The following is a 20,355-nucleotide window of genomic DNA, read 5'->3' on the forward strand; positions in this document are numbered from 1 at the left end:
CTACAGGGAAGACTCTTAGCATAAAGTTTCTGGGCGTGCAAAGGGACCTGAAACACGGACCATTCCGTCTATCAAAGATCTTGGATACAAGAGACATGGGTAGAATACGGAAAGCGGGCCGTGCCTGATAAAGTCCGAATTTGTGATATGTAAGGGATGAAGAGGAGGACCTAATGCATGTCTTGGATTGTTTCACTGCAGCGACTTCCCCGCAAGCAGTAATGTGACGGGTCATCGGTGCTGTGATGGGTTTATGCAAGTCTCACAACAGCAGGTATCTTGCGAATGGCGATGTGCACCTACGTCTCGACTCAATGGATTCGGACCGGAAGATCCTTGCTAGCCTCTCTTCTATAATGTCCGATTGGCCATCCCACAATCTTCTCATAGTCAAGGTCCTTGATAACAGACCATGAGCAATAAATGAGCTTAACAGGGGTACTTAGACCTACTGTCTAGTCTAGATGTATTGAGTCGACATGGTATACTAACTACCTACACAATCCAAGTAAAATCCTGTGGAGATGGCATTGTCTCATAGTAGTAACTATGGTATTCAGCTTTACGTCGAGGCACTTTTAGACTTGGGCGATATGAGACAGTGAAAGTGAACCTTGACTATTGGTACCTCCCAGAGAATTTTCTTTTCCAGTGAGAATCTTGGAAACTCATAGAACATTGGCTGATCTTGGAATGGATATGGTTCTCGGCGTTAGTAAACCTAGTAAGGCCGAGAATATGCGGAAAGATCGGGTCTTGAGAGATCGGCACCTAGGAGTTATAGAATGAATAAGAAGGCAAAAACCTTGTTAGATAGCTATTTAAACCAAAGACCCATTTTCCTTTCCCCATCACTATCACTCCTCACCCCTACCAAGCATCAAACACAAACCCCAAAACACAGCACCATGAAGTCTTCAGTCATATATTCTCTCCTCACCATCTTTGCCGCTCGAGGCACCTCCGCTACGTGTGTCGAAGGTCATCGCGAGACCATCACCCCCGGCTACACAGTCGAGTATAAGTGTGATAGTTATCGCTCTGGCGATCTCCACGAAAACATTGGTTCGGACCGCGACTGCGCCCTCCTCTGCCAGGCAGCTTCCCGCCCTGTCTGCAGCTACCACGCTGCTAGTCGACGCTGTATCGTCGGTAGGGAAGGCGGCAGGGACATTAGCCGTGTTGGCGTTAGCTACATGTTCAAGGTCGAGGAGCCAGAGGAGGACCCCTTTGCCCCGAACTGTGAGGCGGAAAAGACGTCTTGCCTCGAGACCCAGCAGTCTCTGAGGGAGGAGCTGGAACAATGCAGAGCCGCCGCCGCGTCTTCCTCGACAAACGGCAAATGCAACCTTCGGAAAAGAGCCAGAGGCTCCATTGGGCAATATACCACAACCCATCCAGGGTGCAAGCAGAGGTGTTTGGAAAACAGCAGGTGTTTGGCGTATGGGTACTACGTATGCAACAGCATTTGCAACCTTTTCGACAAGTCTGTAGAGGACTTGGATGCCCCTGATTCCATGACGGACATACTGAATGACAAAGATTGTGCTTGAGGGATACGAGAATATTTGACGGATTGAGATGATCAGAAGGTGGAGTTTTTGGGCTAGAACTGATCGTCTGAGCTCTTTGACAAGGTCGTAATATTTGAGGAGTCTTGTCCATGGTCAGGGGGTTTTGTATCCGTAAAGAGGTTTTTCCCCCAACCTATCAATCATTAAACATTTCTTATCTCCTATAATCTCTTGCCGTAAAGGTGCATCGACGGTTTTGATGTTGTCGTGTGTCTCTTCGTGTGTTCTTTGATCCTGTGTATGACGGATACGTCATTGAAAAAGAAGAAAGATGCATCGACTTGAGGTTTCGGCGAGTCCCATAGAAATAGTTACCAATTGGCATTACCAGTCAGATCTTTCTTAGCTTGGAACCAAACCCTGGCGTTATTAGCATATTAAAGAGGCTATGAATCACATCTATAAGATAGGATGCTAACTTCATGGACTCTGCCTACACATCAACCCCTTGGAACATTTCCAATGTCCTCTTTCGAAGGTATTACTAACCACTCAGCGTACACCTCGAGTGCCTAATCTTGTGCCTTGCGTTTCCCAAGTCCTGGGCCGAGATCGTTATCTGACATCAAACACACAGCACACTGTGTGGCAGTTCCATTGTCAATCTTCTTTCTCCTCTCATAGTACTGTTTTCTGTATCCCTCAAGCACTTCTTCTGACCGTTCGCGATGCTTCTCCTCCAATGGGGGTGGCAAGATACCGGGTAGTGGATTATACCACTGCGCTTTGGGTGTCTTTGTTCCATCAACACCTCGGAAGCTCTTCTCAGTCTCAGCATCATATGGCATGCGATCTAAGAGGGCTTTTATGAGGGGAGGTGTACAAGCGACGGCATCGACGACATTGCGGTCGGCATCTAAGGATCGAAATATGCCATCTTTGCCGAGCATGCGGACTCCCATTAGAGTGGGGTCGTCTTTCATTTTGAGCATGATTTCTGATACCTCGTGTTGGGCGGGAGAGAGGTCTTTGGGGTCTGGGTATTCGCAGTCGAAGAAGTCTTCTGCCATGTCGGGTATGTCGGACGTGTCTTTGGGTTGCGCCATTGTGAGTGATGGATGAAGACAAGCGGTGAGAGTCATAGACCGGGGAGTTATTGATTACCTTTTTTCATGCTCTTTATATCGTATTCAGAGACCAGATGTATCAGTGACCTGCTGATCTATGTCGTCGCAGCGTTGGTCGTCAATGATTCAACGTTCTAGACCACGGTCTTTCTGCAGGCCCTCGGTTAATCTTTACTGTATTCTTCAACAATACAACGTGAATGGCGTTGAAATCTTCTCAATTTGGAAAATCGCTCCAGACTGACGTGGTTGTCGTGTGTTCGATCGAGGTCTCGAACCGCCAAGACTTCGTAATCAGCATGGCTTCTGATCTGCGCCACTCGGCTAAGGGCTGTCTGGAACAGCATTCAATAATGATTGAGCATTTTCTGTGGAATCCGATGATCTGTCATGGACTTGACAGGATAGTATATGGTAACCGTTGAGTGCTAGGTGCACACGCAGACCCAAAGCAACCATGTGGTCTTGGGTATTCAAACACTCAAGAAACAGTCAAAACCACCATTTGATCATGCGTACAGTGTCACGAGAACAAGAATTCGTAATGATTTGCCTGATTGCACCCGAAAAAGAAGCTTCTATGTAGGCCGGAATCCCATGTACAAGTTCTAAAATGCAGCCCAAACTCCAAACGCCAACCACCTGCTGATTTGAAGAGCTACCATTTGCATCTCAAACCCAACACGAAGTCTCCTCGGTTTCGGTAAGAGTCGCCGACAGTACCAAGTAAATCAAATACTATCCTCTAGATGAAACTTGTTGGAAATTCCCAACAACTTGGCAAATTCAGCCGTCTGGTGGTTTGGATACTCCAGAGGCTGCTCTCGTCTCTGGCCAATATTGGGATCGTACTCGGGTGCATGTTTGGCAAAGTTGTTGGGAATTCTCAAGAGACCTTTGTCAATGATGTTCTCCTTGACCCAATTTTTGTGTTTGGGTACGCTTGATGCGGGAGACTTTTGTTTGCCTTTGAGGGGAGGTACGATCAGGGTCTCAGGATCTGGGATCCTCAGGGCGTCATCGTAGGCTCGAGTAATAGCCAGCCACTCTGCATCGTAGGAAAGATGAAACTTTCCTTCGTTTGTGATTTCCGCGTGGCCACCGGTTGGGCGAGTAGGGACCTCTAGCTCCTTGAGTTCCATGTAACTTGCAATGTCTTGACCGACCTTGCTCAAGGCAAGGAATTTTGTTTGCTGGTTCTTGTCTGAAGACTGTGAGACCTCCTGTGAAGGTCCACGTCGAGACTTGAAGAGCGGAAGCACATCCTTGAGAGTATCAGGGAGGTCTAACTGTTTCACTGAATCCTCCATCTTTAAACCGCGATGCTCAACTGTAGCCTCGAATCTGGCATGCATGTGCCCCGAAAACCAGTATGAAGGTCGAAGCTGGTTCAAAACTTTTGCAGCTGGTTTGCTTCCGAGGTTATCGATTTTGGCACTGGCGAAAAAGTGAGGCTTCTCAGCAAAGAGTTGCTCATGGTTCCCGAACAACTCAACCCACGTAGGCCAATCGTGGCTAAGAGCAATGTAAACTGGTTGAGTGACTTGAAGCAGCTTTTGCACATCGTACTCCCGGACATGATAAATCGACCGGATGAGATCTCTGTCGTACGGAAGTCGCTCTTCGTGAGGTTTGCGGTAATCCGAGGCGTTGTAGATTCCTGAAAGTCCAGCAATGCGGCAAGGTCCATAATTAATGACTCCAGCCGCTCCGAGGTAGTATATGTTTGGTGCAAGCCAGCCTCCGTGATACAGCTCGAAAAGATAGTTGGATGCTTCGTGGTTACCGCCAATCACCAAAGTCAAGACTGGAGCTTTTGCGGCACCGCTGTAGTACTTGTGAAAGTCTCCCATGCGTAAATACCGTCGAGGAACAGACATGCAGTTCAAGTCGAGGTCATTTCGAACAGCCTATTATGTGAGTTTAGGTACTAGCAATGGTGTCTTGGGGTTGCACCTGAAAGTCACCACAGATGATGAGAAAGTCGATATCGGATAGAGTCCATCCTTTTGCTCCACATTGGCTTTCGAGCCTCGCATAGATTGTGTCCAACTCCCCGTGACCCTGGTTTGTACGTCAATTCATAGTCGCTTTGTTACTCAAGGTGCCTACTCACGCAGCCAACCACTGCAATCTTGAGAGTGGAGGCAGCCGGGTCGTCAGATATAGTGAGAGTGTCTAAAGTCGCCATGACTGTGTCTTAATGTTCAGCACAAAAACATGAGAAATTCAGTCTATTTAATGCTCACTACGATGGCTTCACTGGAAATTCAATGCATCGACCTCCAGGCACCCATCGTGAGTCAACAGTGAGTCAAAGCGACTCATAAGATGGTGTGACGTGACGCAAGGCAGACTATCACCAGCCAATAAACACGCCCCGATTAGCTACACAGGTTACATCGGAAACAGTCTTTCATTCCCCGGCCTCTACTGCACAGCCCTGACACATCCAACGCCACCTGTGCAACAATATCACTCCAAGTCGGCTACTTCAATGTTATCCTGGGCAACAGATCTACAGCTAGAGTTTGATACCCCGGAAACCCTCCGCCTTGGCATTGGTCGCTTCGGCTCTGGACTGCATTTCCGCCCAGACGAATCCGTGCACGGGCTAAACCCAAGACGAGAGCGGGTTGGATGCCTTTGAAGAAGCCACAAAAGGTTGAATGGGGGATTTGGGTGTTGCATTCCAGACGGTAGAGCATGATCCCCTGTGGCGCGCCCATCGGCGAGACGCCATGGTGACGCTTGCAGATGGGGTGATGATGTTAAATACCGGTCGACCCATCGAAGCTTGTTACGTGGCAGAGCTTGTCTTTTGTCTGATTCTCTTTCGCAACCATGGCTCCTGATATGCATCACGTTGATCGCAAGTCGCTCTACACAAGTCTTGAAGCTAGGATTGACTACCTGCACAAGTTTCTCGACTGGGATGACCGTAAGTCTTTCACCTCAAAGCTGACGGTGTCTTTTGGAGATGCCATTGAAGTCACAGCTGACACGCCACAGGAGACATCGAGGCTCTCGCGTATGGAGCCCAGCACATCCAAAATCTCATCCCCGCCGTCGTTCACATCATCTACCACAAGCTCTCCGAGTTTGACATCACAGCCCGCGCTTTCGAAGTCCGAAACACCAGCTCAGAGTCGCCGTCCAAGGATGAGCTTAGTTCAGACAGCTCTCTGCTGATGGAGCGGCAAAATTTCTTGAATTCGTACCTCACCAAGATGTCGCAACTCAGCAAGGGCTCGTCCGATCAGTCCAAGATGGCATTTTGGGAGTATCTCGACAGTGTTGGGTAGGTCTTCTGTTCTCCCATGTGAATATTTCTGACGAGTCAGTGCTATGCATGTCGGCTTGCAAAAGAGCAGAGAGCTCCGCATCGACTATATCCACATCAGTCTCACTCTCAGTCTGATACAGAGCGTCATGTCACAGGCCATCCTTGACCACAGCTCGATTCCGATTTCGAGGAGAGCCGCCATTGTGAAGTCTTTCAGTAAGGTCATCTGGATACAGAATGATCTGTTTGCTAGGTGGTATGTCCGCGACGGGGAGGAGTTTCCAGATAATCCTGCTGTCGCTAGGATACAGGTGCCTCGGGGAAATGGTACTGCTGGTGTTGCGGCCACTGCGCCTAGCACAGCGCCTGCTGCTGCACCTGCACCTACCGGGCCTTCTACTTGTCCCTTCAGTGGCATGTCAAAAGAGATGGGGCTCAAGGTGGGACATTAAGATCGGTGATGAAGGTCTAGGCAGTTCCTTCTTCTCTTTTAATCATTGAGGGTGAGAGAGTGAGTCTGGTCCTTGTTATGAGTTTGGGTTGGGCTGCAAACGATTAGGATATTACTACAGTTTTCTCTTCAAGTCTAAAAAACATTCGGAGCGGATTGGCCTGCATGTCTTGCATCTCAAGCTGGAACTTGTGAAGCCCATCCGTCTGCAACCGCACTGCTTTTGGAGTCCTTAACATCTCATCACTGTAACATGGAACATCGGCTATTGAAACACATGTGAAAGAAACCCAAAAGATGCCAGTGAAGCATGCTAAATTTTTCTTTGGGTCAAAATTTGGATCAACTATGGCATATGAATGTTCTCATACTCCCTAAGGTTGTAGGGGGAGGAGAGTGTGAATGAGTGAGTGAGTGGGTTGAATGTCCTAGTTCGATTGGAGGTGTGTTATCGTGGCTTATGCTACGCCATGAGGTATTGATACGAACATGGCACATACATGTTCATTAGATATTCACTCACGTAGTTGAAAACAGGACTTGGGCGTCTCGGGCAACTCTGGAGGACGAGGAGGCTGTTGGATTCAAACGAGCATGTGCCTTCTTTGACAAAATCGTCAGGGGAATAAGATTCAAACTCCTGCTGAAACTACTCTCATCTGCGTTCAAGATCGGGCTCCATTAAGGAATTCACATCTTGGCCCTCTTTGGGTCACTACATGTCTAGATTTCGACTCTGAGCCTTGGTCATCTTGAACTCCTCCAGATATTACAACAACATTAACCTCGGGTATCTGATTCAAGAACAGCGTAACAATCCTCCAAGCTGTACCATAATCTCGCCTTCCAAGACGCCTGCCGTCTTCAGCCTGAAATCGAAGTCTTCACTACCCCTCCCGCTTCGCTGGTAGCTCAGGTACCGTTGGCCCAGAATACGCCAGCTCAGCCGGCCGTGATTGGTCATGTAGCTCGCTGACAGGCGGTGGAAATTGATTGTGCTGTGATGGCAACTCTACAGGGCCTTGACCGCCCTGGTATGTCGAGTCGTACGTGTATCCATCTTGATGCGTTTGCTGTTGCGGCTCTTTTGCCACTTCCAATCCAGCATTGTCTCCTGGTGTTGATGTAGCGGCAGCCGCCTTCAACGCCTTGATCTCTCTGTTCTTCTTCATGAAAAGCCAAATGAGACCGGCAACAAGGGCAGCACCCAAAGCAGCGCCGATACCAATACCGGCCTTGGCCCCTGCCTTCAGACCTTTGGAGGATGAAGAGCTCGATGAGTTGTTGCTACTAGAGTCGTTGCCGCTGCTGGAGTTTGAGTCGGAGCCTGAATTCCCCGAGTTCGAGTCGGAATCTTGGTTGTTGCCATTTGATACTGTTCTTTGTGGGCTCCCGCCATCCGAAGTCTGGGTGGTATCGCCATTGCTGGAACTTGTCGGTTGGTTGTTTTCTGAGGTGCTGGTCTCGGCTGGATCTGGTTGCGTGATTATCCCAGAGCCTTGTGCTTGACGGGCCTCGACAGTCCATCGCGGTGATATTGCCGACTTTCCAGAAGTGTCATTGATCTGAAAGGCGTACTCGGAGTCTCCAAGGATTTCAGAGAGATGCTCTGGTACGCGGAAGACCAGAGAGCTCTCTGTGTTGCCGGCTGAGAGCCATTTAGTGAGTGAACAACAATGACGGGACAATACTTACAGGCCACTTTCCACAAAGACTGCCATTTATCTTCTGCCCGTCTCACAAGAGTCACGGAGACTGGCCCTTCGTGGCCATCCCATTCGATGGTAAAGGGCTGATCACGATTGACCTGCCAGTTTCTTGTCACCCAGGTGATGCCATTTTCTTGTGGTTTGTCCAGGTTCTCCTTGTCGTTTCCGATGGAGAAGGCCGATAAGACATAGGTGAGCGAACGACCGAGGAGCATTGTAGATGAGCAGAGCTATGCGGAGCTCACAAGATCGCGTAACTTCTGAAGCTCTCGGGCTTTCTCAACAGCGCAAACAAGCACTTCTGTGAGGACGACGCGTTGCGACGCGGGGTGATGCATGTTTTATTTGTTGGCTAGACTACGCCTCACCATGTCGCTTGGGGCATGGTGCAGATGCTAGGGGTGCATAGTCTGATCTTCATGCCCCTCTGATTTGTTGATGCCAAAGATGGCGTTCTGAATGATCCCTGGTAAATTGCCATTTATTCTTTTTATATTACAGGGGTAGATTCTGCAGTCGAGTAAGATCGGCTTAACTTGTGACCGACTCATCCCAAGAAGGTGCCGGAGCTTTTGATGAATATAAGCTTAATTCCCCTGAAACGGGTACAAAGGTGGAGGGCCAAGCAAACGGTTATTTGATGAAGTGAACGGCAGACGAACTTGGGTTGGCTGATACAGCTACTGTTGCACATCCTCTGATCTTCATCTTATGTGTTCTGACTTCTTGTCACTGCGCACCCTTCATTTCGACAACGCTCTTTACACACGCCATAATCGTGTATTTTACTCACAACCCGCCCTGACCTTGGTCCTGTCATGTCATTACTAGCCTCCTACAAGGCGATAACCCATTAACCTGACTCGCGTATTCACCCCTCCAATACTGACAACTATTGCGCTCTCATGCATTCGTTCATGCTAAAAGATAACCTCTCAAGAAGGCTCTGCTAAACAATCCCCTCCTGGATCTTCTCCCATAACAGTGTAAACAGCTCCTTGATAAACTTGACCAAGTCAAACTTAGGCTTCCACACAATCTCCCAATTAGTCTCCTCTCCCAAGATTGTCCCCTCAATCTTGACCCTCAGAGGCGGTCCACCTTCATCCGGGTGCACCAGACTGCGCACCGAACCCGAAAACTCAACCTTTCGAATGTTGAATGTGTTCTTGACGTGATCGGGTGCCCATTTGGCGAGATCTAGCTCTAGTTCGACGGCATCCTCGGCTATCTCAACGGCGTGTCGGGCTAGGTTTAGTTCTTTTGTGTTTAATTGGACTCCCTTCTTTGCTGTTTCGAAGCCGATGAACTCGACGCAATCTGAAAGTTCATCGACGGCCTTCTGTGCGGTGTCGAGAAGTGCCTGTGTTGCTCTCTCGCCCTCGGCAAGACCACGTTTGGCCAGCTCAAACAGTTTCAGCTCGTCACTCACCGTCTCTGCTAATCTGAGCCCCCTGATAGCTCCCTGGATTAAGGCCTGCTGCGTCGTGTTCACCTCGGTAAATGACTACTTTGCAAGGTTTAGTCCCGGCGTAAGAACTTGCTGCGCCGTCTGTAATGCCAATTCAGCTGTCCGGACCGCGCCTCCACTCTGGACGTACTCGGAAGCAAGTCGAGCCCCCTGTTCTTCTTCCAGATATTTCTCGTATAATTTCAAACCTTGATCAGTCGTAAAAAGAAGTCCTTCTGCGGTTGCAATCCGGCCTCTGTACTCCCACTTGCCCAACCATTCCGCCGCATCCCGTTGTCGCTCCAGTCTCCAAATAGCGTCCTTGAACTGTCCCTTGTCTCTCTTGGCTTGGTAGACTTCTGCTTGTTTGTTTTTGATGTCGTTTGTAACAATCTCAGCTCTCCGTAGGAAGTCGGCTCGAGCGACCTATGCCCCAGCTTGGGCCACACGGACACCATCGTCCAGTTCGCGTTGCTTCAAGTCGACGGCAGCTTGAGCGACGCGTATGGCATTGTCCGCATTGGCGCGAACCTATTCCAGTTCTTTCTGCTTTTTCCTGATGAGACTCTTAAAGTCGCGCTCTGTCTCGTCAACCTTGCCTAGCAAACGCTTCCTCTCTGCTGCAGCTGACGCGCTGGCATTTGCAAAGCCACTATCAACCTGAGCCTTTTTGGCGAGCCAGACAGCCTTGGCGATTTCAAGTTTCTTGATTGCATCATCGCAGCCGGCCTTTAAGACGGCTTCCTTAGCTTCCAAGTCCTGTTTGACTATCTCAAAGCCCTCTTTGGCAGCTTCATGAGCAGCTAAGATCTGCTGGTCGAGCTGGGCCGTGACGTAGTCGATAACACGCTGCTCCATAAGTCCGTACATAGCAAAGTCGGTGTTTGCCCATGTCTTGTAATCCTTGATGTCGATTGTGCCCTTGAGCTTCAGCAAGAAGAGGTCGGATAGCTTGAGATAAACAAAAAAGTCAAATGTTGCCTTTGGTAGCAGACCGATATCCAAGTGAAGAGCGGCGGACGCGTCCCAAATATCCACTGCCCCGTCGATCAAGATCTTTTGTGCTTGTGCAGAGAACTCAATGTCGACGAGTGGATCTCGTTTGGTGGCGCCTCAAACAGTCAAAGGACCAAGTGAGAACTGCTCGATCGTTGCAATGATCTTGACTGCCTTGCCCAATGTGCAATTAAACTGGGCTCGTTTACCGAATACTTTCAAGTCGCCCTTCGCTGAGATTCCTGGTGGATATACGTCTTTCCCAATAGTGGTCCCCGTTGAGAAGTACATATTGAGCTTGGTAAAGTGCAAGAGATCATCCGCAACGGTGGGTAACTCTCGATCTGCCACAAGAGATGCAAAATTCATGAGATCGGACGCGCCGAGGTCCTCGACAAAAATGTCCACGAGCTGTTCTTTGGGGTTTTGACTGAACTTGAAGGTGGCACCGGCTGTCTTAGATCCTATTGCCAACTGACCCCCAAAAGCGAGGCTTCCAGGGGTACCAGAGGCGATGAATGAGGTATAGATGATGCCAATTTCCATGACGCAGGTCTTGATCACCACATTCTTTCCAGCGTCGAACGGGTTGACCCATGGAGTTAGCATCTTTGCAGATGCCGTCGCTCCGATGAGATCAGCCCCAAGCGTTAACTCGAGTTGCAAAGGCATGTCGTCTGGCTGCCCATCCACTTGAAAATTCAATACAGCCGCGATCACCAACTTGGGGCTTGGAACACCTGGATCAGCCAGAATGCTCAGCTCAATCGGACCTGTCCAGATAGTATCGCTGAATCGGATGGTACGAGCAGCCGGAAGCGATATGCCAAGTGCAAAAGCACCGTTGGTATAAGCAGCCCGAAGAACCATGCCCTTGACGCTCCCACCAAGAAGTGCTTCTATGGCCGCGATGCTGTCGATGCTAGCACACAGCTGCACGCCCTTGACAATGCTGAATGGGACACCCTGAAGCGTTCCAGCAGCTGCATCACGGCTCGAGGCGATGATCGCTAGACGCTTGAGAGAGATATCGAGCATTGAGTTGCCCTTGAGGGCTGGAACAAGACGGGAAGTGGACAAATCGCCTGATACTTCGCCATAGACCGTCCACACCCATCCGAGCTTGGGGTGTTTCTCGGTGAACAAGGCAACACAGGCATCAATACCGTGGAAGCTGACGTCGCCTGAAATGCTGACTTTTGTTGAACGTGCACTCTCTCCCTTCATCTTGCTGGCGATAAAGACGTCAAAGCCCGCCTCTCGGATTAAAAGGTCCCAGTCGTCAAAAGCGATGTCACCAATAGCTCCTCGAACCTCAATACCATCCTTTGACAGTTTGAGGGAGCCTCGAATAGATGTGTGGCCGTTGATAGTAACGGCTCCGTACAGAGGTAGCTCCGTAGATGAGATGGTAAGGGACAGGCGTCAAAGGTCACATCGTAGTCAAAGACGTCAAGATGAACTTTGGTGAGCTCGTAGAAGATCTCGCCGACGTCCCTGAGTGTCAAGTTTCCAAGGAAGACAGAAAGCTCCATGTGTTCTTTCTCTTTGCGTTAGTATACTGGGGGACGGATCTGTCATCAGGTGAATGACACCTACCCTTGCTGTAGAATCCGCGAACCTGCATTGTTGCGCTCCGAAGCTGCATGAGAGCGGTAACATCAAATGTCAGCTTGCTGATCTTTGGGTCGCTACCATCAAGGCGGCTGATGAGCATGACTTCAGAGAGCTAGTGCCAGTGTTGGTAGGGGCACAGTCCCAGGTTCCAAGGATCAATGTTAATCTCACTGCAAGTCCCTCGATGCCCATGACATTCACCCAATCATCGTTTTTGAGACACAGCTCCAGCTCCCAAACAGACAGAATCTTGCGCAGCTTGTAGTCAACCTGTAGCGGCACAACTGATCTCGGCATCGTGACGTGTAAACGGCCAAAAAAGCCAAAGCCAAAGTGCCACTTCATGCCCTGTTTCTGCGTATCGTATAATCGAGTCCCCAGCAGCTCAACTCCAATCTCGCGAAACTCGAGAATGTCAAAGATGTTGACGCTCACATCTCGAAGCGTGCCTCAGAGCATAAGGGTCTCCAGGAACTCGATCCGGTCAAATGCTCGCTCTCGGCCAAGCCTGCTGAAAAGCGAATGCCAGGCTCCTTCTGTCGGAAAAAGTCACGAAGGAAGTTTGACACAGGTTGCAATGCCCCCGTAAAGACGAGATCAGTCTCAAAAAAGAGTCCCCGATCGTCTAATAGCCCGTTGGTGGTCTCGACGAAGCCGAGCTTGGGATCAACAAGTTGGATAATATCCCAGCCGCTGCCGGCGAGTGTTGGCACAAAGGTACCGAGGGAAAGTTTCTCAGTACCGGTAACACGGACAATCTCAGTATATGGTTGCGAATGCAGAGCCTTGGTAGTGGCAGCGCTCTGGTAAATGTAAATCTTGGCAGGGATGAACCTCAGTAGCTTCGTATCGCCCACGAATGCGACGCTAGCTGTTAGTGATTTGGCGAGTGGGCTCTTTCGGCCAAGAACGGCTGACGGCGTTGGAAGATTGTCTTCTTTCTCTGTGTTTGAGGCTGGGAGAGGAAACTCTTCGCCGTGAGCGCCTACAAGGGCTTGGCGAATGTTGTAAACTTGGAGCCCGCCAATCTCGAGCGGTTCTTCATCTTTGTCTTCTGGTTCCACGAGAGTCGACTCGGCGGACAATCTGGGGCGCTCGGCCGGTGGGCCGCCATCTGCTGAAGATGGTGACCTGGGTCGTTTGAGCCCAGAGTCATTGGATGCGACGTCTGGCTTTTGAACTTTGGCTGGGGGGTTGATATCCTCGGATGTCAAGGATCTCCGACGTTTCAGTGACTGTTGAGCATCGTTCATTTTGGCTCCAAATTCCAGCTATGGATTGTTAGAGTTGGCTGGAGAGAAATTCGTTGCGGCTATGTGAGAGCAATCGCATGTTTATGTGACAGGAGAAGCGATAACAGCTCCAGCACACCAGAATAGACGAGCTCGAAACTGGTGAGCAACCCTCCAGAGCCAATGAGTGGCGGAGAAACGAGCGACGCGCAATTCCGCACACTCGGGTGATGTCAACGCTTACGAGCCGCCACCTGATAGTGCTGAACCCCAGCTTTTCTCTTTTGCGCTACTTTTCCCTAGACAGGCGCAATTCAGCTTGCGTCGCGACTTGAGACTAGACCATTTCCTGCCCTGTTCGCCGTCGTAACCGCTTTGACCCGCTCGATCCCGGACCGAACCGAGACACTGACCCCGTGGAGACAGTCTAGACTCTCCTGGACCCTAGATACGGGGAGCCCTCTGTTTGCTTAATTCTAGTAATAGCCTTGGATGCCTCTGGGAAGACCAGCGCAACTCTTCACCACTTCCAGTCCTACTGCGTCAAACTCATACCACCCACCAGTCAACATGGCGTCCGGCACCAGGCGAAACTTCCAGCTGATGGTGCCAAACAAGGACATTCTTCCCGGGATAGACAATCTTGTCTTTGAGTACAAACCAAGCCATCCTACTTTGCAACTGGGCCAAGCCATCTCTCTAGGGCATGGCTTGAACAAACCCAAGGATGAGGGCGAGAGCTATGTTTATGCTCCAAAGCCCGCTCAGGCGTCCGAGACGGCCTACTACTTGCAGGTCCTACATGATGACTTTGAGGACTTATTCGTGCCTCAAGTTAGAGACAGCAGCTCTTCGGTTTTTGTCTCTGTGTCGCTCGTCAAGGATCTCATCAATGGCGAGAACAAGAACTGGACCCAAGAGTGCCCGTAAGTCATGTCAGCAACTGTCGACAGTTCGTTGCTGACAGCTCAACCAGCAACATTTTTTTCATGGACATGCATGCAGCGGTGGAAAAGAACTGGCTACAGAATACAAAACCGACGAGTGCTAACGAAACAAAGCTAAAGCATCTCGACGTGTGGGTGCGAGACAAGAATGGCAAATTGATTGAGGGAACCGAAACCCTCAGGGTCGGAACCGACGGCTCAGCTGCGCCATTTTGGCTAAATTGGGTCAAGAAGATGTTTTCTATCCCAAGAAAAGGCGGGAGGCCGTCTCGATCCACCAACTTTGAACTCATGGAGCCGTTGTATATCGTCCCAATTCCAAAGGTTGATCGCTTGTTGACGGCGTTGGAGGAGTGCGTGGATCTGGTTAACCTGGACAACGGCGGAGACCACCTCATGCTATCCAAAACAGCACCCAGTCCTTTGTATTACATGCTTGTATGTCAATATGCAACCGACGCCAATGACTTTCACATAGACTAATGCTGCCAACAGATGTCGATCGATCCGTTTGGCATCTTCAGAACCTATATACATGTCAAAGACTGGGATGCATGGATGGCCAAGGTCGGATCCAAGGCTACCAGCAAACCAAATTCGATCCGGGACTTTATTTTGAACGGCACTCCAACAATAGACAAGTGCTACGATGGCATCGCAGAGGAATACGAAAAGATTTTCAACGCCAAAGAAAATGGAAATGGACCCAACAAACCGACTACTCTCTCGAAAAAGCAAAAGGCGCAGGCTCTTTCCAAACGATTCCACTCTCGCTTCTCGCCAAAGGGAAACATTGAAACACATGAAAATGCTGTTGGCATGCAGGTGTATTTGGACGCACAGAAAATTTTGGATACAGTGAATAAGCGGACTGGTGAGGATAGCCAGAAGACGGTGATGGGCAATGTGTCAGCGCCCGAGGCAAGTGCATCCTTATCTACGAGCTTTCTTGTTTCTAATGCTCGTTATAGATTGCAGATTCGCTTAACTGGGCCAAGGAGATGGTCATATTTAGTAACGCCGAGGTAGGGCCTCCCTCTCCCAAGCAAGGCAACTGACTTACGACTCCAGTGGCTGCACCTATCAGGATTTGCATATGGAGGCTTCATGATGACTGGAGACGAGAATGGATGGTCGACCAGTCAGAACCCTCACAATCTCGTCTTTGGCACCTCTGAGACCAACTCTCTCATGACACGGTAAGAGTTCCCTCACGCCCACGATGAACGGCGACTAAAGTCCAACTATCTAGTTATGAAGCAGCTTGGCAATCCTTCATTTTGTACGAGTATGAGCTACAGAAGGTGAGCAAAATCATTCAACTCGTAGCTACGAAACAGGAATTCCCTCACAAGATGCCTCGCATAATGTCTTCTGATGGGCAACTCCTGATCCGAACCAACGTGCCGGAAGTCGATCTCGAGTACTATTACTGCGACATGACCGGTACACAGAGATACAAGAGGAAGAGGTTCCCTCTATGGGACGAAGAGAAGGCCCAGGCTCAGAGGAATGACTTTACGCAGGTACCTGGAGGTACACTGTCTGATGCAGACATGCGCCAGTCTGCAAAAGATTACTTCTTCACTGCGCACACAATCGAATACTCGTTGTTGTTTGAGCATACGTCTCGCTTGCTGAAAAGACGCGGGTTCCAGCAGACGGCGTACTTCTACCCCTTTTCGCGCCCGCTTCTACACAAGTTTGAGACGGACCTCGACCGGAAACTCCTGGCCCACCTTTATCGGTCCGCGAAGCAGGATCTCGTCGAAGACTGGAACGACTTGGGACCAATTAAAACCCCTGGGAGCAAGGCCACCAAGTCAGGGAAGAAGGGCAAACCTAGTGGCAGTAAGACGATCACAAAGGCAGCCAGAAAGACAGTAGAAAAGAATAATTTGAAGAAGAGTGTCGCGGAGTCAGATGTGCGGTACGCCGACTTTCAGAAGCTGATAAGCGACCTGGACTTGGGGGCCCTGGGGGATTTTGACAACTTCCAAGACATGAAGACGATCACAGATTTTGGGGACTTTGGTCCTTCTGCGAATGTAGATAACAGCGACTTGAGAGATGTGGGGGGTAATGAGGAGGATGGGGAAGAGGACGTGGAGGGTGGAGAGAATGGGGGAACTAAGAAAAGGAGACTGTTGGGTAAGTCTGTAAATGGCTCTCTGTACAATCGAATCGAGGTTTGGAGCGCCAAAGGGAAGAAGGATCAGGAAAGGAAGTTGGGGGAATTGTAAGGGCTTTGGAACAAGACTTGACAGATAGGCCTGGCGAAACCATATGCAACTGATTCATGAATGTTTACCGCTATACAGGTTTGCGATGGCCGTCCTCAAGTGACACCGCAGGCCCGGGGTCAAGATTGCATATGGAGTCAAACTCAGAGTCGCACGAGAGTCAGGTTGAAATGAGGCGAACTGCAGTCGCATGCGGCCTTTTCTAAACCCCGTAGATAAAAAAACAAACTCCTTGCTTTAGTCTCTCAACGCTTCTACACGTTGTGCCCCCGTTTTCCACAAACTCCACAAAATCACCGAGTTGTGGTTTCGGGCCGCATGTGGATATCTCGGCGTCGCAGAGCCGCATAGATAGTGACGACGGTCAGGGGGAGAGTGTTTTATGGCGCACGTGGGATTGATGAATTTGCGAGAATTTCTGAATCATGACTGTGCTTCTTGCGGGTTCTGGAAGGATTCGGTCGCAGGTGTGAGTATGCAGATCATTCACACCGGCAGTCAGCTCAGTACACGCGAACAAACAGTCAAATGACTTGAAATGGCCATCGTCGTTATCATGACCGTGTCATTTCAACGGGCATCAACGGACTTCCGTTGAAGACGGACCCCTGGTGGATGTCGGTCCGGTAGGTGACGTCTTTACTCGGCCTTTTCCGGCCGGGACCTTCGGTGAAAAACGGTGTGGATAGATAACTTGTCTAATTGACCGAGTTTGCGCCATTCCAGCATCTTCGCCAGCTTCGAGACTCTGCATCTGACAAGACGTTGCAGTAAATCTATCGGCAGATGCAGCGTGGTGATCTTGCGAGATCAAGTCACACCACTGTTCACCAAAAAAAGCCCGTATCTCAATTGTCAGTTGATCGATCATGGCAAACGCTCTTCGCGACTCCGAGTGTCGGTCCTTCGGGGTTAATGAGCGCGAAAAATGGTAGTCGGGCCGATGCTCGGTCAGTTCCAGTGGTGAATTCCAATGGGGCTGTGGATGAGGCGACAGCTGGAATGTGAAGGAAGAAGAATGCGGAAAAGATGATCATTCCAGGTGAAAGAGAAGCTTTAAGGTCTGAGAAGGTGTGAAGTGTCAAGATATATCTTCAAGAGAATACTATTATTCTTAAATACCCGGTGTCTTCAGCCAAAATTCGAAAAGAAACATCCATCCCACTCCTGTCAGACCACGCTCAGACAAGGGTCGCCACGCCAAGAGATAACAAAGAAGAACCCTAGAAGAAAACAACTGGGGCCTCTCATGCCATCACGTCCAATGACACGAGTGAACTGCGTCATCACTGCCGGGTCCGGCCTTAATTGCCGACCAAGCTAGAGGCCTCTTCGGTAATAACGAAAAAAAAAAGTTTGAACGCAGATCATCTGGATTGACTTTTTTTGCTTGGCTTGGCCCATCTCGCTTCTCTCGTGATCAGATCCAGTGACGTGATGGGCCTCAGGCCGAGACTGCCGACCACCCCAGACACCGGCGTTTCTAACTGCAGGCATGATACAATAGGCATCTCCGCCATCTCGTGACGAAGGACCCGTAGATTTTCTGCTTAGTCGTGTATCGTTCGGTGCCCACGATGGCCAGATGGGATAGGGAGGTCCACAAAAATGGCATCCAAAAGGCCGACCTTCGCTGCTTCTTTTGCGATGGATTGTGTTCAATCACTCATCACTGATAACAACCATTGATTACTATTACACATCTTTTACATCAAAGCAAACATGAAGTTCTTTAAACGCCACGAACAGGCGGGTGAGGAGCAACACCTAGAGAGGAAGCACACCACCAACGATGCGGCTGAACAAAAGGTTACCTTTCTTGCCTGCTTCTTGGGTCTTGTTGCCTCGATTGGTGGTTTCAAGTTTGGCTATGTCAGGTATGTTGACTGACACTCTTGCAATTGATCCCTCTAACACGTACCAGTGGCCAGATTTCCGGCTTCTTCTTGATGGACGATTACTCCCGCCGCTTCGGAGAACTACAAGACGATGGATCATACACCTTTAGTGCTGTCCGCCAGGGAACAATCGTCGGTCTGCTCAGCGCTGGCTGTCTGATTGGATCTCTTATCGCTGGAAACCTCGCCGACTCTATTGGCCGTCGCCTTACCATCTCCTTCACAGCTCTGTCAACCTGTGTTGGTACCATCATCGAAATCTCGTCTACGACGCATTGGGTTCAATTCGCCATCGGTCGACTTGTTACAGGCTTTGGAATTGGATCTCTGTCTGTCGTGGTTCCCATGTACCAGAGTGAGAGTTCTCCCGCCATCATTCGAGGTATCCTCGTTTCGACATATCAGCTCTTTATCACGCTTGGTATCTGGACTGCTGAGATGGTCAACTGGGGTACCGAAACCAAGGCCGACTCTGCATCTTGGAGAATCCCCAATGGTCTCTCCTTCTTGTGGTCTCTGATCCTCGGTGCTGGTATTCTGTTCCTCCCTGAGAGTCCCCGATATGCCTACCGAAAGGGTCGTGAGGAGGAAGCTCGAAACACTATTGCTCGTCTGGCCGGTCTTGAGCCCAATGCTCCTAGTGTCAACCGTCAGATCGCCGATATCCAGGAGAAGCTTGACGAAGAGCGAGCTCTGCCTGACACAAAGTGGCACGAGATCTTCACTGGTCCCCGTATGCTTTACCGTACCGTGCTCGGAATTGTTCTCCAGGCTGGTCAGCAGCTTACTGGTATCAACTTCTTCTTCGTAAGTCTCCTCGACTCCGTTACACAGAGATATGCTAACAGAGATAGTACTTTGGAACCACTATCTTTGCCTCTACTGGTCTGAGCAACAGTTACGTCACCCAGCTCATCCTCGGATCCGTCAACTGCGCCTGCACATTCGCCGGTCTCTACGTTGTGCAAAAGTGTGGTCGTCGTATGGCTCTCATGGTCGGCGGTGCCTGGATGATGATGTGTTTCTTGTAAGTCGACCCTGGATCTACTTTATAACGTCGCTAACAATTTCAGCGTCTACGCTTTTGTCGGACACTTTGCCCTCGACAGTGAAGATCCTCTCAACACTCCTGCAGCTGGTGCCGTTCTCGTCACCTTTTCTTGTCTGGCTATCGCTGCCTTTGCCACCACCTGGGGTCCTCTCGTCTGGGCTGTTGTTGCCGAGCTTTATCCCTCGCAGTATCGTAGCCGCTGTATGGCTCTCGCTACAGCTGCCAACTGGCTCTGGAACTTCCTCATCTCTTTCTTGTAAGTCCCTCGATAATCTCACTAAAGCTGCTTACTAACTTGAACAGCACCCGCTTCATCGTTGATGCCATCGACTACTTCTACGGCCTCGTCTTTGCCGGATGTTGTGCTGCCCTCGTCGCCATTGTCTTCTTCTTTCTCATCGAGTCCAAGGACCGTACTCTGGAGGAGATTGACACCATGTATGTGCAGCACGTCAACCCCATCACCTCGAGCAAGTGGGACCCCAACACCCAGAGCAACAAGGGCCGTGGAGGTCAGACGACGGATGAGGAGCATTCGTCTTAAGCTGCTTGCGTGTAATTTGTAGCAGCCGGTCTGCAAAGAGAGAATGTGTAAAATGATGTATAGAGTGTAGCATACTGTTAGATATAGACATAGAAGTGACTCTATTTGCACCCATAAATCTCTCGTGCTCGGTGTCCATGCTTTTTATACTTCGCTTGATCGGGCCCTGCTATCTAATCTAATCTCGAGATAAGGCCATCTGTGAAATCACCGCCAAGAACTGGGGTTCTCTTCGGCATTTTGTTGCTTGGCGGGCCCGACAATGCGGGCGAGTTCATGGAACAATAAGT

The 20,355-nt window shown here is 49.9% G+C and overlaps 8 protein-coding genes across 8 annotated transcripts; 4 read left to right on the forward strand and 4 right to left on the reverse strand.

Annotated features, from left to right (window-relative positions):
* Positions 1-908: 908 nt before the first annotated feature.
* On the forward strand, positions 909-1,920 carry LRP88_00209 (uncharacterized protein; the record flags this gene model as incomplete). Its single annotated transcript, XM_083236926.1, has 2 exons — positions 909-1,242; positions 1,886-1,920. The coding sequence occupies 2 exons, from the start codon at positions 909-911 to the stop codon at positions 1,918-1,920; spliced, it is 369 nt and encodes a 122-aa protein (XP_083107295.1).
* A 166-nt stretch (positions 1,921-2,086) lies between these two features.
* On the reverse strand, positions 2,087-2,620 carry LRP88_00210 (uncharacterized protein; the record flags this gene model as incomplete). The annotated part of the gene is made up of 1 exon (XM_083236927.1): positions 2,087-2,620. The coding sequence occupies one exon, from the start codon at positions 2,618-2,620 to the stop codon at positions 2,087-2,089; it is 534 nt and encodes a 177-aa protein (XP_083107296.1).
* Positions 2,621-3,372: 752 nt separating this feature from the next.
* On the reverse strand, positions 3,373-4,832 carry LRP88_00211 (lariat debranching enzyme; the record flags this gene model as incomplete). The annotated part of the gene is made up of 2 exons (XM_083236928.1): positions 3,373-4,551; positions 4,758-4,832. 2 exons carry the CDS (start codon positions 4,830-4,832, stop codon positions 3,373-3,375), a joined length of 1,254 nt encoding a protein of 417 aa, XP_083107297.1.
* Positions 4,833-5,497: 665 nt separating this feature from the next.
* On the forward strand, positions 5,498-6,062 carry LRP88_00212 (protoglobin family protein; the record flags this gene model as incomplete). The annotated part of the gene is made up of 3 exons (XM_083236929.1): positions 5,498-5,582; positions 5,654-5,935; positions 5,986-6,062. 3 exons carry the CDS (start codon positions 5,498-5,500, stop codon positions 6,060-6,062), a joined length of 444 nt encoding a protein of 147 aa, XP_083107298.1.
* A 1,203-nt stretch (positions 6,063-7,265) lies between these two features.
* LRP88_00213 (uncharacterized protein) lies at positions 7,266-8,302 on the reverse strand (the record flags this gene model as incomplete). The annotated part of the gene is made up of 2 exons (XM_083236930.1): positions 7,266-8,026; positions 8,074-8,302. The coding sequence occupies 2 exons, from the start codon at positions 8,300-8,302 to the stop codon at positions 7,266-7,268; spliced, it is 990 nt and encodes a 329-aa protein (XP_083107299.1).
* Positions 8,303-9,036: 734 nt separating this feature from the next.
* On the reverse strand, positions 9,037-13,403 carry LRP88_00214 (uncharacterized protein; the record flags this gene model as incomplete). Its single annotated transcript, XM_083236931.1, has 7 exons — positions 9,037-9,524; positions 10,104-10,649; positions 10,743-11,928; positions 11,997-12,073; positions 12,133-12,262; positions 12,322-12,434; positions 12,626-13,403. 7 exons carry the CDS (start codon positions 13,401-13,403, stop codon positions 9,037-9,039), a joined length of 3,318 nt encoding a protein of 1,105 aa, XP_083107300.1.
* Positions 13,404-13,952: 549 nt separating this feature from the next.
* On the forward strand, positions 13,953-16,625 carry LRP88_00215 (uncharacterized protein; the record flags this gene model as incomplete). The annotated part of the gene is made up of 6 exons (XM_083236932.1): positions 13,953-14,308; positions 14,359-14,767; positions 14,825-15,223; positions 15,401-15,528; positions 15,582-16,480; positions 16,597-16,625. The coding sequence occupies 6 exons, from the start codon at positions 13,953-13,955 to the stop codon at positions 16,623-16,625; spliced, it is 2,220 nt and encodes a 739-aa protein (XP_083107301.1).
* A 1,669-nt stretch (positions 16,626-18,294) lies between these two features.
* On the forward strand, positions 18,295-20,065 carry LRP88_00216 (general substrate transporter; the record flags this gene model as incomplete). Its single annotated transcript, XM_083236933.1, has 5 exons — positions 18,295-18,449; positions 18,497-19,277; positions 19,325-19,488; positions 19,544-19,777; positions 19,825-20,065. 5 exons carry the CDS (start codon positions 18,295-18,297, stop codon positions 20,063-20,065), a joined length of 1,575 nt encoding a protein of 524 aa, XP_083107302.1.
* Between the last annotated feature and the right edge of the window lie 290 nt (positions 20,066-20,355).

The sequence above is a fragment of the Fusarium phalaenopsidis genome (assembly GCF_050370095.1).
Source record: "Fusarium phalaenopsidis strain FUZ10S chromosome Unknown contig_32274, whole genome shotgun sequence".
NCBI classification, from domain to species: domain Eukaryota; kingdom Fungi; phylum Ascomycota; class Sordariomycetes; order Hypocreales; family Nectriaceae; genus Fusarium; species Fusarium phalaenopsidis.